We start from the raw sequence: 21223 nt of genomic DNA on the forward strand, positions 1-21223 counted from the left end.
GGCTGAAAAAGTCAAAGCCAAAGAACGTGGATGGGAATACCTTAAGTATTACACACAAACGGAAGAACGAAAGGATACCGTTCACAAACGCAAACATGAAGACCGTCTCTCGCATAAGTTCCAAAGTGGTTGAGTGAATTGAATCCTACCGAAGAGCGAATGGTGAATCTCCGAACCCCTTTCATGCAAATACGAGAACTGGATGTTGATCACCAGGTTACGGATAAAAGGATCCATTGTCAGCGTACCCAATAACTTGTACAAGACCTGAGACTGTCTTTCACGCAAAATGAATGATAAATTCACTATTCGTGTAAAATTGAAAAAAGCCTATCTTTCAAATCATATTTCATGTATGAACTTAGTAGTCAAATCATATTTCATGTTCAAATCATATTTCATGTAGAATCTGAAACGTGTGTAAGATGCAGATTACAATCTCCATCAAACATCATTGTACCAATCTGAATATGTTAGTATTGATCTCTATTGCATACCTGCCAACTTTTAATCCCTTCCATTATAAATTTTCCCAGTGGTATTTAAACGGAATTAAAATTTCAATTTTAAGCTAAACAATACGTTGTATTTGAGAAAACTGAAGCTGACAACTACGATATTAACGCATATTAATATATGTGCTTAATTTTTTTAAGAATAGTGGTGATCAAAATCATATAAAAATTAAGTTTATAAAAGAAAAAATAGTATATATTTACTACCACTTTAAATATAAAATTTAAATTTTACGCCAAATGCGTAAAAGTTGGCAGATATGCTATTGGCTGTTCAATGGTTATTCAGTCATCAAAAGAATCTACAGATAATGTGTCTGAGCTGCATTTAAATATGTCTGCGAAATTGTGCACCAGTAGTTCAGGATTAACAGTTAAAGATGTTCAAGATGAATACACAATAAAATTTCTTTTCCAAAAAAAAATTATACCATTTTAAAAATGGGTAACCTGTGATCACCTTGCGTTAATCACAATTTTCCTCATTTTGCAGTGAATCGTATTTTTTTTAAGATTACGTTAACACGAACAATGATGAATGTATTTTAACTTTCGTCAATTACAAAACTTTCGTTTAATTACAAAATGTTTCGAAAAAAAAATAATTTTCTTGTAACACAGAGGATTGTTGCAGACACGGAAAAGATAAAAAAACTGATTGCAAAAACTTATTATTTTAAATTTTTTTCTGCGGGAAATTAACAACTACTAGTTATAAGTTTAAAATAAATGTATCAGTTGATTCTGTTAATGCGTTATGGAAGACAGAGAAAAGTTTATTTCTACCTGTAGGAAAACTAGAACAAAAAATGTTCTTTTAACGAGTTTTTTTCTCTTTTTCCGAATAAGTTACAGTCAACAAAAATAACTAACATATTTAGATGGATTCTTTTTAATTAAAAAATATAATCAAAATGAATCAGCTGTTGTATTCACTATATTGTAGTTTTTCTTTATAAAGGGAGTCAATCATGGTCATTGGTCATCTATCAGCTACGGTATTCGCTATATTGTAAATTCGCTTTAGTTAGTCATTTAGTCATTTCCAGTCACAGGTTATCAGCTATTGTATTCAATATATTGTAGATTTACAATATTAAGTAAGTCATTTCAGGTCACTGGTCATGCATCAGCTATTGTATTCATTATACTGTACTTTTGCCTTATAAAGAGAGTCATTTCTGGTCACTGATGATTCTTCTGGTTTGACTTCATTCCACGGTTGTTCTTCAATGGAAGCAAATATGATATAGAATAAACCACTTAGAAAATGAAATGCAGCTGAACTCAGAAAGACAAATTCCCAGTTTTTAAGAGTTTGCTGAAAATTAATAACAATGGTTAAAGTCAAAATGAATATTAAAAACTATTGATTAAAATTTCCAACTAAAGACTACCAATAACTATTATCTTTGATTAATAGATTATAAAGTGGTACCTAATTAACAACTAAAGCTTTAAGAATTTTTGTTAATTTTGCCAACATTTCAAAAGCCCTGTCATGAGAGAACTAGGTTTACTTATTTGATTTACATACATTTACAGGCTTGTGTGCTCAATTTGGGCTTATAAACCTTTGTCAAATAGAAGGACAGCACGAAGATACACTCAGGGTGACAACGGGATTTGGACACGTTACCTCTTTGCACAGAGTTTAGCAGGAGATACTGCTCGGCCAGGAAAGCCACGAAAGAACTAGATGAAAGTGCTGTTTCATATAAACGCTTAGTTCATTTACGTGTAGCGGTTTGGAAAATAACTTTAAATAAAATTAACAAAACAAAGATTAATACATTTTAACTTAGCTACCACTATAAAAAAAAAATTCTCAAAGGGATTGAAAGATGGCAGACTTGATTGAAAATAATCGTATACATGCTGCTAGGACGAAACAGGCATTAAAAGTTTGGATGATAAGGGTAAGTGGCGTTTTAGGGGCTATTTATAATTCAGGAAAAATATCATAAGGTGGTCGCATTAATATGGAAATGTGGAATGTAACAGAATTGTTTTTGCTTACACTACAATTTAAACATAACACCTCGCTTAAAAAAAGTTTTTCCTAGTGGCAGTAAAATAGCTGTTGAAGTGTTATTGAAGGTAAATACTTATTTCATTTTCATCCAATGCTCAACAGTGATTATTAAAACAGGCAGGTCTGCCGACTACTACGTTTTATACAAAATATTTTATAGAGTGGTTGATATTTAAAAACCGAAGCTTTCAGAAGTTTTGGTAATTTTGCCAACAATTTAAACGCCTCAACACCAAAGAGCTGGAACGAAATGGGTGTGAATATGAACTTTTAATTCATTTATATGTTGTGCTGCGGAAAAGAAGTTTAACAGAAAAAAAAAATACATTAAAACATTAATTTAGTTACCACTAGAATAAATTTTTACAAAAAGAGAGGGAAGTTGGCAGCCCTGCAAAAAAGTTTCCTCAGGAGTCCAAATAAGCAAAAAATGGTATTTTAAATATGAATACATTCATAAATAAAACAAATTTTCGGACATATATTTGCATCACTTTCTTATTTTTACTAGATTTTGTATGAAATGCCTCTTTAATAAACTGGTTACCCTCATAGCGGTTTGACCGGAGAACCAATTAAAAACCGTGGGGATGCTTTCACAGAATTTTCAAGTTTCTACGATTTTTGGAAAAATTTCTTCTAGTGGTAGTTAAGTTAATGCTTTAACGTATTATCCTTACTTTCATATTAGCTAAAATTTTAATCATATTTAATTTAAACAGCAAAGACTACTTGACGTAACATATACAGCAAGAAATGTAGCCTCTGTTGATCTTGCATAAGACCTAATTTTAAGACTAATTGACGATTTAGTGAAAAAATTTCATTCACATTAAAAGTTTCTGAATTAGAACTCTTTTTTTCATATGCATACTTACATTTGCTAATGAAAGTTTTTCAAAGTCAAGGTTTCTCCAAAAAAAAATCAATCTTTAAGGGTTCAGAGGCTGAAAAAAATTAGGAACCGCTGCTTTAGGCCATTGAATTAGGAGTTTAACTATTTTCATAAAGTAATGTTTCGAGGGGGAAGACATCAAACATGCTAATTAATTCATATAGACGATATTTTAAATTACGAAACCATCATGCATACAATCGTGCTTTCTCTGAATAAAAATAAGTTTTTCTTCTTTCTCTGGTTTGGATTTCTGACACTCGAAACATAAGGAGTAGCTATTCTGTGGGAATTACGGTTTCAACAGTTTGGCCAGGAGGGAGATCTAAAGTTTGAACTTCGTAAAGTTGAGATTGCTTATAGCACCGAATCTCAAGATATTTTAAAGAGAATTGAACAATTTTTGCACGCAATTCTAAAATTTGTTTATGCAAAGATAATTATACAATTGTTTAGTGAAGTTTTTTTCTTAATATTTTAATTATAATTTGTCGAAAAAAATTGAATTGCGAGGTATTCGAATTTTTTGCATAGTTTTAATTTTAGATTGCAAAACACAAATCGGTGAAGTGAAATCGGCCGAATTGTTCTTGTAAAATCTAATTTTAAGTATACAACTTTTAAACAAAACTTCTTGAGCCCAAAACATTTTTTCAAGCTCCCCTATGGCCAGAAATAGGCTTTCAAAAATATTAAAAAAAATCACTTAGAAACATTTGGCAACAAACACTATCCGTAGCCATTAGAGGTGGTTGCATGCTACATTTGGTACCCTATGATGATAAACAAAAATCATTCAATGCGATCACAATTATATTCATGTTATATATCCGCACATTTTCTACCAATGATCAGCGGAGAATGTTCAAAGCTTTTTAAAATAGGCAGAACGCAAAAGGAGACATAACTCAAAGCGTGAACGTTGTGGTCAATATTTCTGTTTAAAAATAGCGTTCTTCTTTATAAAATGTCACGCGAGAAATAAGAAGCAGAGAAAGCGATAATACGTTATAAAATCAAAGTATGGCCGTGATTGCCTGGGTAGCATGGTGCGAGACTCGCGTTTGTGAGAAGGAGAGTTCAAATCCACCTGATCGAACATCGTGCAGAGAATGGTGACTGGTGCACATTAACCCTTTCGCGCCGACTGTCACAAATACGTGACAGCAAAAAACCGTATCAATCAGGGTAAGAAGATAAAACTGGTAATCAAAGTATTTCTTTAGCAGTTTATTTGTGGGCGGAGTTATAATTTTTTGATTTATTTAATTCACCATTACTTTGTTCAAAATAAAACTATTTAGTTATACTTTGAATTAACATTGATTATATATATGATTAAACTAACAATAATTAAAATAAAAGCAAAGTAAGTCTGTCAAATTAGTAACGACTACATTTAAGTTACCGTTTTTTATTTAATTGCAACTTGATTCTGATTTTGTACGAATGCTTTTCTGAATCACCCGTCCCCAAGGGGTTAAATCTGTCGCCTCACAAAACCCTTCATGTTCCCATTACAAATAAATATCTCTGGGGGTACTGAATTGATTGTTCTCTGATTCAGGTCAAAATTACGATCTGTGGATGAATGAATGGATGTATGAATGGGTTCGCCCTATAAATGGGTGAGGCAGAAGTAGACGTCTTGGCCATGTATGGCGTCTCGGCAAAAACAAGAACAATCGCACCGCCAATGGCCAACAACAACAACAAAATTAAATAAACATGATTAATATAAATAACTAATATCGATAAATACGTGTTTGTGAAAGTGTTTTTTTTTTCTACCTTTTTACAATGCCTTAAAATATAAAATTGACTTCGAAAGAAATTCGAAAAAAATTATCCCATTTTCCAACAACTTTAATATCCGATTTATTTTGACTAAGATCAACTTAAAGTGGTAGCATTCATATATGCCAACAATATATTTTCATAACGTTTATTCTGGCGAGAAATCTTTTTAAAATTGATTTTATAAAACTAAATTGGAAATTTTTATTAAATTATCAGCAATCTTGAGAAAAAAAGCTCGTCATCACCTTTCAGTTTTTCCAGGTATTACGTAACCTGAATTTTATGAGGTGCTTTCTAGTGATAAGATAATTTAAGTTATATTTCGTTTAATATTTCTCGTATCAAGAAATTTTTCCTACACTCAAATATCAAAAACTCGAAGTATAATATCAAATGCAATTTTATTGCAATCGTCTCGTGACACTTACAAAAAGTAGGCGAAATTATTCGTTTTCTACAAATTAGTTATTCGCTACCAATTAGTTAATTGTTACCTATTTATTAAAACTTTAGAAGAAAGTGGAGCCGATAACATTTCTGTTGCGTACCTCTGTTCTTAAGAGCCTAAGGCATTGCGTATACTGTTGACGAGAGTCTCAAATAGAAATCTCCCACAGACATTCTGTCAATTACTACTCTTTTTTTAAAAACTAGCTCATATTGCACAATATTTCAGATCTGTAAATGAAACTGCATCTTATGGTCGGTCAAAAACCGTCGAAATTCGAGTAAAGGCTACTAAAATTTATGTGACCGTCATGCACCTTGCTAAGGGAATAACGAACCAGTTCAACGTTTTCATAAGTGTATTCCATGAATGCCAACTGCTTCACATACAGCAAAAGTTGTGAAAGGGTAAAATAATAAAATTTGTAGTATAATGATAATTATACTCACTCTTTATAAGAGTAACCACAGGATAAAGTTTCAAACGGTACTTTAAATCTTTGATATGTAGTGATGAAAAAATTAATTTAAAAGTAATACTTAAGTACAAAAAGCTTAAATCTGGTTACAACAAGAAATGTTTTTAATAAGTGGAGCAAGTTTCGAATCGAGCAAAACCATCACCTCCTACACCAAAAAGCCTCCATACTGTGTTTTATAAGTTGTCCGCGCAGACTATTCAGAGAGTGAACCAGTTGTGCGCATGAACCCAAAACCTTTTATAAAAGTACCTATACCCATATAAAATAAGATGAGTGTACCAGCCACAATAATGTTGTGCGGCTTCTGCTCATCCATCATGTATATTTGAGAATTGAATCTGTAGTGGTAGACAAGTGAATAAGGCAAATCTATAATCATAAATAAAACACATTTTTAGTCATATATTTGCTACCACTTTCCTATTTTAACTAGATTTTGTATTAAGTGACTCGTTGGAAAAGTGGATATCCTACACAGTGGTCAGATTGGACTACCTATTAAAAACTGTTCGGAGTCTTTCAGTTACAGGAGGCGTTGGCAAAACTCGAGTAGGTTTTATCATCCGTAAATTATTCAACATTCTGGAGAAATTGTAATATAGCTTTATTTAAAATTTTCCAGGTTGGATAGTGAGTTTCAGTTTACTAAAATATTTCAATATTAAATAAAATAATCTTATAAAGTATACTGGTAAGTTACATTTTTCAAAATTTTTATTTATATGTATTTTGAAATCGTTTTTAAGAATCATACACAACCAAGGATGGTGTCTATCGCTGAATCGAATTTGACCTAAATAGTGTTGATAACACTAAGCTCAAAATTTACTAAAGCTATTAAAGTATAAAAGTACAGTTTTGTACTTCTACTCATTAACAACTCAGCAGTTGCTATATAGACTACCAACGATGTAAGGAATGTTTATTATTAATGCTTAATACCAATACAAACATACCCTCCAACTGCTACGGAATTTCCGTAGTTTCAGAAATCTTCTTTTCAGACGGTAGCAAAATTAATGTCTTAGTATTGAAAAAAAATTAATTTTAGCGTAACTTGTCCACTATTACTTATAAAAGTGCAGGCCACATGGCTAGATTCTTAAGTTCTGATAAAAGTTTTATGAGAGATCCATTTGCTTTAAAAATTTCTACTTTGGTTCGCTACCACTAGAAAGAATTATTTTCAAAATCCTCATAAGTTGGAGGGTATGCAAAGTCGAAAGAAATAAGAGTTTAAAAATATAAATGAGCTACAACAGTATCACATACTAAAAGTACATTTTTGTTTTATACTTTTTTATGAGTCTTAAATTTCTATCCTAATAAAAGAGACATTGCTTTAATTGTATTCCCTTATGCCTAATTCAATTAATCAAGAGGTAAATCGATAGAACTGATAATTTTGAAGGTATGAGGTATTTTAGCCGAGTCTTTTGATTCGGTTAAAATTGACATGTGGATAGTTGTTTGACACCTATGTGTTCTGACTATCCCAGTTCAGCTATTAGTTCGTTCAAACAAATTATTGCTTAGTTAAAAAAAAGGCTATTGAAATATGCAATAATTATGTATTCACTCCTAATTTATCATAACCATCACTCCACTGCTGCATGAGAACATCATAATTACATCTCCTATCGTATATGAAGTTTTGTGGATTCATGACCCCCCGGACATGGTCCAGCTATTCGTTAGACGTTGAGGAATAAGACATACAATCATAATTTAAACAGTTCCTATTATTAAAAAGCGGAAAAGTTCCTATTGCAATTAAAATAAAAAGTACGAAGTTTCTATATCTTTCACCATATAACTTTGTTTCCCAATTTGTTACTGTATTATCTAGTATGTTATCTTGAAAATAAACATGAAAGTGAACATAGTTTAGCGATTCTGTCAAAATATACTGCCAAAATTGGGAGAAGCGGAAGTTTCCCCCCCTCTTCCCAATGAATATTTTGATTTCATTAAATTCCTACTATGACACGTTCAGTTGTGCAGTTAATTCTGTGAAATAAAGTATTGGACATTCTCATTTCATTAAAGTCCTACTATAACTTGTTTAATCCTGCGGGGAATTCTTTAAATCGGAGTAAGGAATATTCTTATTTCATTAAAGTCCTTCTATAACGTGTTCTGTTGTGCAGTGAATTCTGTGAAATAATGTAATAAACACTTTGATTCTTTTAAATCCTATTGTATCTTGTTCAGTTGTGAAATGAATTTTGTGCTTTAGAGTAACGGATATTTTTATTTCATTAAAGTCCTCCTATGACGAGTTTAGTTAAGTAGTGATATCTGTGAATTAGAGTAATGAATATTCTGATTTCATTAAAGTTCTTTAATTACTTATTTAGTTGTGCAGTGAATCCTGTGAGTTAGAGCAATTAATATTACCAATGCAGATGCCTAATAAAGGTACTCAGATAATAGGTTTTTTTTATATAGCTTTCCGAAACAGATACGCACCTTAGCATGAAGAACTAGCTAGAAACGCTTAGTTGAAATTAAAAAATCCACTAAGTTTTTGAGAAGATTATCATATTGGTCATAACTAAGAAGACAGTGGAGGGAGAGTGGGAAAACTCCGATTGACGCGCGCAGTGTTTGTCTCTGATGTTCAAACTTTTTGCATTCAAAGAGGAGGTGGATAGCAGATTCTGGATGTTGACAATGGTCGCACAAAGGGGAGTCTACAAGCCCTATTTTTGCATATATTTCGTTAAGTTGGATTGTGTTGCTTCGGAGACGCGAGATTAAGATATCGTATTTTCGGTTTGGGAGTTGATTGAGGGAAGTTTTATTAACAGGGTGAACAAAGGGGAAACGCTTGTGGTATTTTGAGTTAATCCAGAGGTTACTGAGTTCGCGGTTTGAGTCTAAAACTGCTGAATATGACAAGTCTTCAGGTGAGATAAAAGGGATGGCTCGAGGGGCATTGTTGGCGTGTTTGGCCAGTTTATCAGCGGGTTTCATTGGGGGAAATGCCAACGTGTGCTGGTGTCCAGGCGATCGTAATTGATTTCACTTTTGCACTTGCTGAAACTATCTTATTTTGTAAGAGGAGGATGCTGTGAGGGGATTTATGGGTAGCCGAGATGAGGGCAGTGATTGCGGACTTACTGTCCGATAAAATAACGTAATCTAGATACTCGGTAGTGAATTTTGTGACTGCTAACCAAATCGCTAAAACTTCTCCGGTGAAAACTGAGTTAATAGGATGGATTTGAGAGATATACGACATGTTGTTCCTTGAGTTAATAGCCGCAATACCTGTGTTCGGACTAGATTTCGAGGCATCGGTAGCCAAGATGACAAAATCTTTCCAAAGGGTGTGAAGGGTTTCCTGATAGAGAGGGAGGATTTCGTTGGGATTTTTCGTAGTCTGAAAAGGAAGATCGTGTACAAAAAGACAAAGGTTCGGGAGATCTGTGAGGAAAACTGGAATGTGGAAGGGGATGATATTGAATTTGCTTATGCCTTTTTGGTTGAAGATGTCCTGAAACTTGAGGAAAAGGTGGGGTTTCTTTTTAAGTCTAGTAAAATGGAATTTATGCAAAAGGCGATTTATTGGGGAGTGAGAGACAAGGGAACAAAGACGGAGGTAGAATTTTTTAGCTGCTAAAACAAGTCTGTGCGATATTGAGGTGGTGCCGGCTTCTTTGTGGAGGATATGAATTGGAGTCCATCGTTGGAGGTCCGTTACTGAGCGGAGGCTAGAGTTGCAGATTGTTTCAATTACTCGGAGATGTGATTTTGGCGCAGAGAAGAGGATTGGGCTACCATGCTCTAAGATACTTCTGATTGAGGCATTTACAATCTGAATGAGGTGGTAGGTTCGAGACCCCCACTGAGTGCTAGAGATGCAGCGGAGTGCATTAATTTTTATTAAACATTTCTTTTTTAGGTATTGAAAGTGACAGAGGAAAGAAATGTTTGCAGTGTAATGGATGCCGAGAATTTTTGTGGAATTCACTTGGGGAATTCGTTCGTTAAAAATTGTTAACTGAATCGTAGGAGAGAGACGTTTGTTAGAGAAATTAATAGTTGCACTTTTTGAAGGTGAAATAGCCATTTTCCACTCTGTGCACCAAGTTTGAATGGTGATGAGGGCATCTTGAAGTTTAGCAATAACCCTGTCAAAAGATTTTCCAGCATAGTAAATGTAGATGTCATCAGCGAACATAAGAATTTGAACTCCAGTGGGAAGGTGTTTGTGAATATCTTTAAGGTAAAACATAAAAGGAAGGGGGGAGAGGACACTGCCCTGCGGGAGGACTGGGTGTTGCGCCAAGGGATGTAGAAGGTGCTGCTTGATGCTTAGTAATACGTATTAATATATATGCTTAATTTTTTTAAAAATAGCGGTGGATGAAAAAGATTGTAAATGAAGTTTCTAAATGCAAGGAATATATAGAAAGAGTGCATTTTACTACCACTTTAAATATAGAAATAAAATTTTACGCCAAATGCGTAAAAGTTGGGTATGTGTACGGTATTACCCATTCATACATAACCTTCATTTTCATTTATTCGTTGTAGTACATTCTGGAGTGGTTCCATACTATTAGATTTACTATAGTATAAGTGAGACATTCCACGCACCGAAAGAAAAATTAACTATACATGTAGAATCATTTAACCTACCCATCTAACTAACTAATCAAGTTTTTCAGAGTACCTATCCATGAATGGATATCTGCTCTTTCATTAACCTACCTACATACCTGCCAACTTTTACGCATTTGGCGTAAAATGTTATTTTTATAATTAAAGTAGTAGTAGATATATACAATTTTTTTCTTTTATAAGATTAATTTTAAAATGATTCTAATGACCACTATTCTTTAAAAAATTAAGCATACATATTAATATGCATTACTATATTGGCTATCAGCTTAAGCATTTTCAAATACCACGTATACTTTTGCTTACTATTGAAATTTTAATTCCATTTTACTACCACTGGGAAATATTATAATGGAAGGATTGAAAAGTTGGCAGCAAGGGCGCCGGCAGCGGGGTGCAAGGGGGTGCACTTGCACCCCCCTGGCTTTTTTTTAAACAATTAAAGAGATACAGAAAAATAATTTTGTTATAAAAGTTTTTTATTAAACATATTTTTATTGAACAAACTTGGCAGACATCTAAGCGATATTTTTAAATTTCCTTTAATAAAATATAAGTAATATTATATTTTCTATTAGTTATTTAGTTTAACAAAGGTGTATAACACTAACTGACTTCTCAAAACTGTAAAACTTCATCAGCACAATAATACATATCAATGTTAAGCGTGCACAAACACGTTAGTATACGAAACTACTGTTTGTAGTTACTTGTGTTTCAAAGTCAGTAGCTATGCCAGCGCCATCAATATAGTTTCTCGTGGCAAAATTTGCAAGTACAAGAAATTCGTACTTCTTTTTAAATATCTTGTTAACAATGAAGAAATGTGTCTTGAAAAAATTAACAGATGAAAGTATATGTAATAGCAAAACAAAATGAAATAACAAAATATTTTTAATTTTTTTTGTGTGCGGGGGGAGGTGGGTAGTTTGTAAGAGGGTTGCACCCCCTTTTATATTATTCTGCCGGCGCCCTTGGTTGGCAGGTATGTACTTACCATGGCTGAAAGCCTATATATAGCAAAACGGAAAAGAGCAAAAACTGGTACGAAAGGCATTTCATTCTAGCATTTTTTTTTCGAGAAACATTAAATTTCTGTAACTACCGAAATTTTTTACAATTTTAGCATATATATAAAACAGCTTCTTTCTTTATAGAAAAGTAGATATAACTGATTAATTAAAACAGAGAATAGTTTAACTTCTCCCGAAAACATGTTATAACTGAAATGGCCTTAGTACCACCTTTTACTCTTTTCCGTCTCGCTTTCACCCATGCTACCTACTCGCAAAATAATTCGGGCCCTCATGGGATAAATATTCACGAATCTTGGCTCAATAAGGAAGTTATTTTCTGATATTAACCCTATATAGGATAGTCCGATTCAACCAATATTTTACTGTTACTCTTCAACCTATATCGGCCCTATGTTCAATTATCAGATTCACCAGATTCAATTCATAAATCAGCCAATATAGGTAAATATTGGCCCTATATATGAGAAATATTAAACAAATTTAAAGATATCAATATTGGTTTATAAAGGACCCATATTGAGCTTAACTGGGGCCAAGGCAACGCCTCCTACAACTGAAAGCCTCCACACGGTTTTTATTACAGGTAGTCCGTCCAGATCAGTATGTAGGTAAACCAGTTTATGAAAAAGCCCTTTAATAGAAAATCTAGAAAAAATAAGAAACTGGTAGCAAATATATGTCTATAAATTTGTTTAATTTACGAATATGATTAGTTTGTCTTATTTATTTGTCTACCACTACAGATTCAATTCTCAAATACATATGATAAACTCCTCTCAGCCACTTTTAAAATAAAATTTAGTTTCATGCTCTCAAACTGTTCACTTTTTAAGTAGTCTGCGCTGACTACTTATGAAAAACCGTGTGGAGGCTTTCTGATGTAGTAGGTGATGGCTAAGGTTGCTAGGGCTATGATATTCAGAATTTTCTGCAAATTTTCATGTCGTAGCTAGCAACAAACATGGCTATACTTTCTTGTAACATTGTTATTTCATTGATTGTTATTCTTGTTGTTTCGTTACTTGCAACAAAAGTAAAAACTACTGTTCTTCGGTACTTCGTTACCTTTTAAATTTAGTTCTTTGACTTTTTTTCCCTTCATATTTTTGGTGAAAGTACAAGCATTTGTAACGAGAATGTCTTTTTTCAGAATTGTTTAAAAAATTTTCAACATTCATTAATTTTTTTAATTATAAATTATATATTCTTTGGTTGGTAACTTCTTTTTCCAAACATCTTTAAAACGTTAAATGCCATGGGGGTCACCGGTGACCGACACTGAGTTTGTTCGCAGCGCCACGGGGGCCACCGGTGACCAGCGAAGTCAAGATTATTAGAAATACATAATTCGAGTGAACGTTTATTTTTTTTAAATATTATTATCGTTACTAAAACGTTTTGAAGAAATTAATACTATATAGAACTAACAAAAATAGTTTTATTTCTATACACAGAGATGCCAACTTGCTCCTGACCGCGAATGAATATTTTTAAGTGGTAGTTTATTTATTGCGATTATCCACCACTATTTCTGAGTAATTCGTTGGCATATATAATTCACTATTTCCTTCAGATATGTCATTTCAAACCTTTTAAAAAACTAGCAAAATCCGTTTAGTGTTTTCAAATTTTGTTTCTAGTTATTTCTCGTTTAACCAGACGAACAATTAATGTAAAATTAGTGTGGCATTCAACGCGTTAATGATTGCAATTTTCCGAAAGAGAAACGGTGACTGAACATGAAACCCTTACTTTAATGAATTTTACCTCTATATGAATTCATTTTTTTCCTCATATCTTTTAAAAAAACTGCAATGTTATCGAATCTGTGCAACAAATTAAATTTTTACTAAGAACTCTGAAAGAAAAAATGAAATTTATAAAGATTTCATTATTTGTAAAAAAATTTAAAATTCCTTTTTTACATGCAAACACTGAATTTTGATTTCTTTAAACGTTCACTATTTCAATTGAGGTTTGTAACATTTTCCTGTATTTTATACTTCTAAATTAAGATTCAATAATTTATTTCATTAAATTGTCTTACATTTTTAATGAAATTGACGATTATTTTGAATTCCTTGAAATGTGCTTTAAAATCATTATTATTATTTTTTTTTAGTTGTACTATTTTCGTTACTTTTTAAAAGTATGGCTAGCAATCCTAAAAATTGCCGAGACTGGAACCGATTTAAGCGTATAAATATGTTATGTTTCAGTTTTTATTTTTAGTAGTAAAAATTCTGTTTCAAAATAGACATTTAGATCTTCATCAAAAAGGATTTGACACAATTACAAATAATTAAAATAATTACCTCTATTTTTTTAAAAAAAAAAAAAAAACATTTTAACAAAAAAAAAATTCTTTGAGAAGAACATCATTCCGCTAGCCATAAAATTTAAAAAAATGAATATAGCAACAGCATGATATGGTAGTAGCTATGACATTCAAATAAGAAATTTATTACAACATTCTTTAAGTAACGCTTACTGTCCCTATTTCGGAACAAATTCTTTATGAATAATGCTACAGTATATTTATTTACTGATGAATAAAAGTAGCTACGACTTTTTTTAATTAATTTGTGTTCCGACTTCTGTTTTACGAACAAGTTCGTTATGCTAAATAAGTAAAAATAAGGAAAACTAAATGTAGGGGCTGTTGGTTGCGAGAGCTCAGATAGCATGAAAAACCGAGGTAGAAGGATCGAGGATTGGATCGAAGACCGAAGGTAGGAGGACGAACCGAAATAGTTCCTGCGCGGATGAATACCGGCGGAGGAGCATCAACCGGCAGTCAAGGCAGGGAGTGAAAAGGCTGATGTCCAGTACTTAAGCAGATGACATTTTGCCTTCAAAATGAAGAAGAGGAAAAAGAAGAGGCAAGCCAATAATGAGAACACTGCAAAGACTCCAATCTGCCCCCCTGCTTCTGAAACCCTTCCACAGCCGGAGACTTCCACCTCAGCCCCCATGGAAACTACGGTAGAGAACTCCAGTAAACAGATAGAGCCTTCCACTACTGATGAGAAAGTGCAATCCAAGTTCCTGAAAGTTCTCATACGTGGCCTTCCCAAGGACTTTGATCCAGCAGAAATTTCCCTTGAATTGGGGAAATTGAACTTGGAAACTTACAAGATAGTACAATTCCAGAAGAGGGTGGGCGGGGCCTATAGGCCCCTCCCACTATTTCTAGTTATCCTGCCTAAGCTAGCCAATCACGAGAAGGTCTACTACACGGAGAAAATCAAGCAGTTCCCGGTTAGCGTAGAGCTTTTCCACGGCGGCCGCAACAATGCTTCCGATGTCAAGGATTCGGTCACTCTCAGCGTACGTGCACAGAAAAACCACGATGTATGAAATGTGCTGAAGGGCATTTTTCGTATCAGTGTACAAAAAGCAGAGACACACCAGCTACTTGCTGCAATTGCAGAAAGGATCACACTTCAAACTTCTCTGGGTGCGAGGCCCGCCCCAGTAGAAAGAAAACCCACACTAAAGCTCACACTCCTGCAACATCAGCACATCGCCTTGTTTCACTCATGAAAGAATTACAAGAGCTCATGAAGGACCAAGGGGTGCTTAGTCCACTACAAACTCTACTAAAGGGGAATTCCCCTTCTCAGTGATGTTCCTGAAATTCCAATCCAAGACCCACTTCTATAAGGGCTTGATTCTCTAAGCATACTACAACTTTGAACTATTTTCGTCATCCCACATTATGACTAAACGGATTCGATGAATCAGTAAGTGGCGCTTCGCGCCAAAGGCCGAGGTAAAAACCATTTCCAGCGTTTCCAGCCTTCAAAAGGGTTGTTGTGCAGCGTCCGAGACTTCGTACCGATATTCCATTTCCACCCGGTGACGCCCACCCGCAGTATGAGATGTTTACAATCAAAAGTTTAAGTTTTTAATTGTTCTTTTAATAACAACTTATAAATGTTTTTTTAATGAATAACCTGTTAGTTGGAGTTTGTGAAGTTTCTTGATGGGTTGTTATCTTATACTATTAAAGATGATGTTTCATTGCCATATTGTTTCATTTGACGTCATACATTCCCATCACCGAAACATATACACTAAAATTTAAAGATTTGGAGAAGAGTGGTAGATATGATTATAATTTTTTCGCTCGAAATCATCTAGCAATGCGGGGTCGGAAATGTTTTCCAGACGCGGTATATGGCGTTATACGAAAGTTCCGAGCTTTCGTGCAGGGAATCGTCATTTATTACAAGGACGCGAAATTAGTAGGATGGCTGATTATGCGAACGCAGAGTTAATCGATATACATTTGTCGTACGGGGCCGTAGATTGTAGTGGGCCAGCAGCACAGCATTTCCATGCGGAACGATATCCCACGAGGTGTATTCTCAGTCATAATTTCTTTTGCACTCCTGCTCCAGAGGTTAGCTGAGATGGGTTCATTTGAAAGAGCTGGCAAGGACCGGATAAGAAGGTCGTCGAAGAGAATGTGCAGCAGCTGGTGAAGGACACGCCAAGTAGGAGTACACGAAGTCTTGCGCACGAACTCAGGGTTTTCCGTTCAAGCATCTGGAGGATTCTCCGAGAACACAGCATGCATCCGTTTCATGTGCAGCGCGTCCAGGCACTGCAACCGGATGATTATGCACCTCGTATTGCTTTCGCACAGTGTTACCTTGGAAAGTGTGATACATATCCCTTTTTCCCTGCTAAAGTTTTGTTTTCCGATGAGGCATCCTTCACAAGGGAAGGAATTTTCAACACGCATAACGCCCATATCTGGGTGTAGTAGAACCCGCATGCAATACGACATCGTGCAGCACAAACTCGATTTTCGGTCAATGTTTAGGCCGGTATTTTAGGAGATCACCTTATCGGACCTTACCTGTTACCGTTTCGTCTAACCGGACGCAACTACTTGATCTTTCTGCAGCAAGTATTGCCACAACTTTTAGGAGGCGAACAGATTTCTGCATCGACGCAACAGACAATGTGGTTCCATCACGATGGAGCCCCTGCCTATTTCAGCCGAAATGTTCGTAACCAACTAGATGACCCATTTGGTTAACAGTGGATCGAACGTGGCGGTCCGATGCGTTAGCCTCCTCGGTCACCCGACCTTTCATGTCTTGATTTTTATTTCTGGGGTCATATGGGAACACTGGTTTATGACACCCTATTGACAATGCTGAGGATATGGTTGCAAGAATCGCAGTAGCTGCCGGAGAAATTCAAGATATGCCTGGAGTATTGCAGAATGTTCGGATGTCCATGCACCCGAGATGTGAGGTGTGCATTGTAGCCGGTGGTAGAAACTTCGAACACTTACTTTAAGCCATGCACCTTATGCTTTTTTCAATGTATTATTAAAACGATTTTTTACATACGGTCTCTTTTCTTTATGGTGCTTCTGTATACATCAACTCTTCGGGAAAGCATTTCCGTCCCCGCATTGCCATATGATTTCGAGTCGTCAGGATGCACCCTACCCCTCTCAGGAGTTCTAAAACGTTTAACTGAGGCACCCAGTATATGTATTCCGTTATCTCCTGCTTTAGCTTTAAAAATGCGGTTAGATTTCACTAAATATTAGCCAACTATAAATATTTATATCCAAAATAAATTGTTCTAGATGGAACTACCTTTTTTTTCCTACAAAATAAATTTTAAGAATGACATCCTTGTACAATCACCTCTTTCTTCTTTGAAGAAATGAAACGTGCTTTAAACCTTTCACGCCGACTGTGACAAATACGTGCCAGCATAAAACCGTAACAATCAGGGTAAAAAGATAAAACTGGTAATAAAAGTAGTTCTTTAGCAGTTTATTTGTGGGCGGGGTTATAATTGCTTGATTTATTTATTTCACCATTACTTTGTTCAAAATAAAACTATTTAGTTATACTTTGAACTAACATTGATTATATATATGATTAACCCTTTGGGGAAGGGTGATACAGAAAAGAATTCGTACAAAATCAGTTGTAATTAAATAAAAAACGGTAACTTAAATGTAATCGTTGCTAATTTGACAGACTTACTTTGCTTTTACTTTAATTATTGTTTGTTTAATCATATATATAATCAATGTTAATTCAAAGTATAACTAAATAGTTTTATTTTGAACAAAGTAATGGTGAATTAAAGAAATCAAACAATTATAACTCCGCCCACAAATAAACTGCTAAAGAAATACTTTTATTACCAGTTTTATATTTTTACCCTCATTGATATGGTTTTATGCTGTCACGTATTTGTGACGGTCGGCGCGAAAGAAAGGTTTAAACTAGCAAAAATTGAAGTAAAAGCAAAGTAAGTCGGTCAAATTAGCAACGACTACATTTAAGTTACCGTTTTTTATTTATTTACTTCCTGATTCTGATTTTGTACGAATGCTTTTATGAATCACCCGTCCCCAAGGGGTTAAAAGGGACGTTAGGGACAAATGGGGGGGGGGGGGAACAAGTGGAAGAACGCAGAACAAAAATGTACTACCACTTTTTTCATCATGATGTGCTTTTATATACAAAAGCAGAGCTGGCAACTTTCGACACAGTTCAGAGATGCCAACTGCTCCGGACACGACAAAATAATTAAAAAAACGGTAAATAACTACAAAATAAATTTTGCAAAGATTTGTCTATTTTTGCTTGCTTTTTAAAAGGTACAGCTTGACATAAGTACTATTAAGTGGTGAATTATTTAAGCCTACGAATTATATCGAAATAGTGGTGGATAAAGGTCTACTAAATTGAATTTATTAAACCAAGAATCACAATTGATGAACTACCACTTTAAAATATATATTTGCTGTCCGGAGCAAGTTGGCATCTCTGACAGTTTGAAAATAATTATTCTAGCTGTAACTACGTTTAGGTTTTCAATGTATTACTTTTTATTCATTTCTTCTTATTTTCGACACCGCTACATATAAATGGTGCAAAAGTTAATATGCAATTTCGTGGTGAGTCTCTTAAAATGCTCGTAAAATTATCAACAATTCTGAAAGCTTTGATTTTTAAGAGGTTACCATTCTATAAATCATTTTGCTAAAAGCTCAGTTGTTGTGAGGCCTGCAATATACAAAATATGAACTACTCAAGTTGTTGGTTAACTTATCACGAAAGAAACGGAAATTCACCTCCAACCCTTAACATTTCTCTTTGAATATGTGTTCGAATTAGCGAATTATTGGGGATCGGGAATATTTTATGTTAACTTTTCAGCTTAATTTCATGCTAACTGTTAAGTTTCCAGGGTCTTTAACCCTTTCGCGCCGATTGTCACAAATACGTGACAGCATGAAACTGTATCAATCAGGATAAAAAGATAAAACTGGTAATCAAAGTAGTTCTTTAGTAGTTTATTTGTGGGCCGGGGTTATAATTGTTTGATTTATTTAAGTCACCATTACTTTAGTGCAAAATAAAACTATTTAGTTCTACTTTGAACTAACATTGATTATATATGTGAATAAACTAACAGTAATTAAAGTAAAATCAAAGTAAATCTGTCAAATTAGCAACGCCTACATTTAATTTACCGCTTTTTATTTAATTACAACTTGATTCTGATTTTGTACGAATGCTTTTCTGAATCACCCGTCCCCAAGGGGTTAATTCCTGAATACATTCATTTTGCAAAAATTATTCACGTTTTTCGAAATTTTTATCTTAAATAATTACGGGAATTGAAACGAAAATAGAGCACATTAAGTAAACAATATATACCATACGAAACATATCAAGCAAAAAAATATATAAATAAATAAAAATAAGGTGTAACGAAAATACAGAACACAAAACGAAATCTATAAAGTGAGTAGCGAATTCAAATGAACTTACAAGTAACGGAATCTATCTAGAATAGTTTAAAATATTTATCTTAAATTCAGAGGCATTCATCTTGCTTCGCTATCGTGATGATAATGTTAATTTTAATTTTTTGGATTTGGGTATTGAAAAAGAATAAAATATCTGTTTTGTTGGTTTATACCAAGGGTCGCCAAACTTTTTTGATCATCGACCCCTATATAATTTTTCGAAATCTCCATCGACCCCCCAAAGTAATTTTCTGTTAATTAAAATAAAACTCTATTAGATACTGTGTTTGTACATTTATTTTATGATTTTAAACATTTATTAAAGTAATAGTACATTATGTAGCAATAGTTTTATGAAAAATATATTAATATTGAAATTTAAATACCTTATTATTAAATAATAAGTAATTATGCATAAGTAGATATAATAAGTAAAGTAACTAAAGATTTACTGCTTCTTGATCAATGAGATGGGTGTGCCTGGTGTTTTTTTGCAAGGTTCGCTATATTGGGTTCAAAATTGGTCAATTTTAATTTTCGTCAAAATTGGTCAATTTTGTACTTTTCGTAAAAAAATACAAAGTGTGCTATAGTTTTGTCGCGGGCTGTACTAATCCATATTATTAATGCTTACCTTCTTTTTTGGGCATTGATAATTAAAATTGATATCTAAACCAAACGAATGGTTTTATCGAAACAATAATTGTCCAAAACTATAAAAGTTTTAATAATAACACTGCAAATATTCAACGCAGTTTGCAAAGATAGCTGAAACTGCGTATGATATTTGCATTTGTAACGTCAATGCTCGTCTATTAATTTATGTTTTATAAAGAGACTGATATTGAGTCAATTATAAAAAAAAATTCACAAATTTTACATTCTTAATTTGGTATGTGTGATTTGCGTATTGAGAACTGTTTTTTCTTTCGACCCACAATCGACCCTTTCGATTCGGATCGACCCCCATTCGCCCCCCTGTCTCAAATCGATCCCCGCTTTTGTTAAATAGACCCCTGGGGGTCTATATAGACCACTTTGGCGACCTCTGGTTTATACGATGAAAGAAATGATTTTAATTTTAATATAAATAAACTAATAATACAAGGAATTCTAATGCTTCTAATAACATTTATTTAAATACCATTTTTAATCAAATGAATCGAATTAAAAGAGTGTTTATTTATCCAAAACACGGGCGGACAAACTCTTTCAAAATTTGATCCCAATGCCCAATGAAGACCATTACTTAACGCCAACTGCTATGAGACATCGAAATATAAATGCCACTCTTCTTCAAAAACACCTTCTCCCGGCTACTGGCACCACAGTTTCCTCACAAACTGTCCGAAACCACCTTCAATTCTTTATGTTCGCCGACTAATGGTGAGTGTCAAATTAACAACAAGACACTGTCGTTCCCGCAGGGAGAGTGCAACAGAGCATGAGAACTGGAGGAGAGCTGTCCGCCCGTGTTTTGGATAAATAAACACTCTTTCAATTCGATTCATTTGATTAAAAATGGTATTTAAATAAATGTTATTAGAAGCATTAGAATTCCTTGTATTATTAG

At 33.9% G+C, this 21223-nt stretch overlaps 1 protein-coding gene across 1 annotated transcript; it reads right to left on the reverse strand.

Moving 5' to 3' along the window:
- Positions 1–9139: 9139 nt before the first annotated feature.
- Positions 9140–10417, reverse strand: LOC107437011 (uncharacterized). Its single transcript, XM_016048875.3, has one exon. The coding sequence runs from the start codon at positions 10415–10417 to the stop codon at positions 9140–9142; it is 1278 nt and encodes a 425-aa protein (XP_015904361.2).
- Between the last annotated feature and the right edge of the window lie 10806 nt (positions 10418–21223).

Source organism: Parasteatoda tepidariorum, chromosome 4 (assembly GCF_982258835.1).
Source record: "Parasteatoda tepidariorum strain Cologne lab strain chromosome 4, Ptep-v5.0, whole genome shotgun sequence".
NCBI lineage: Eukaryota > Metazoa > Arthropoda > Arachnida > Araneae > Theridiidae > Parasteatoda > Parasteatoda tepidariorum.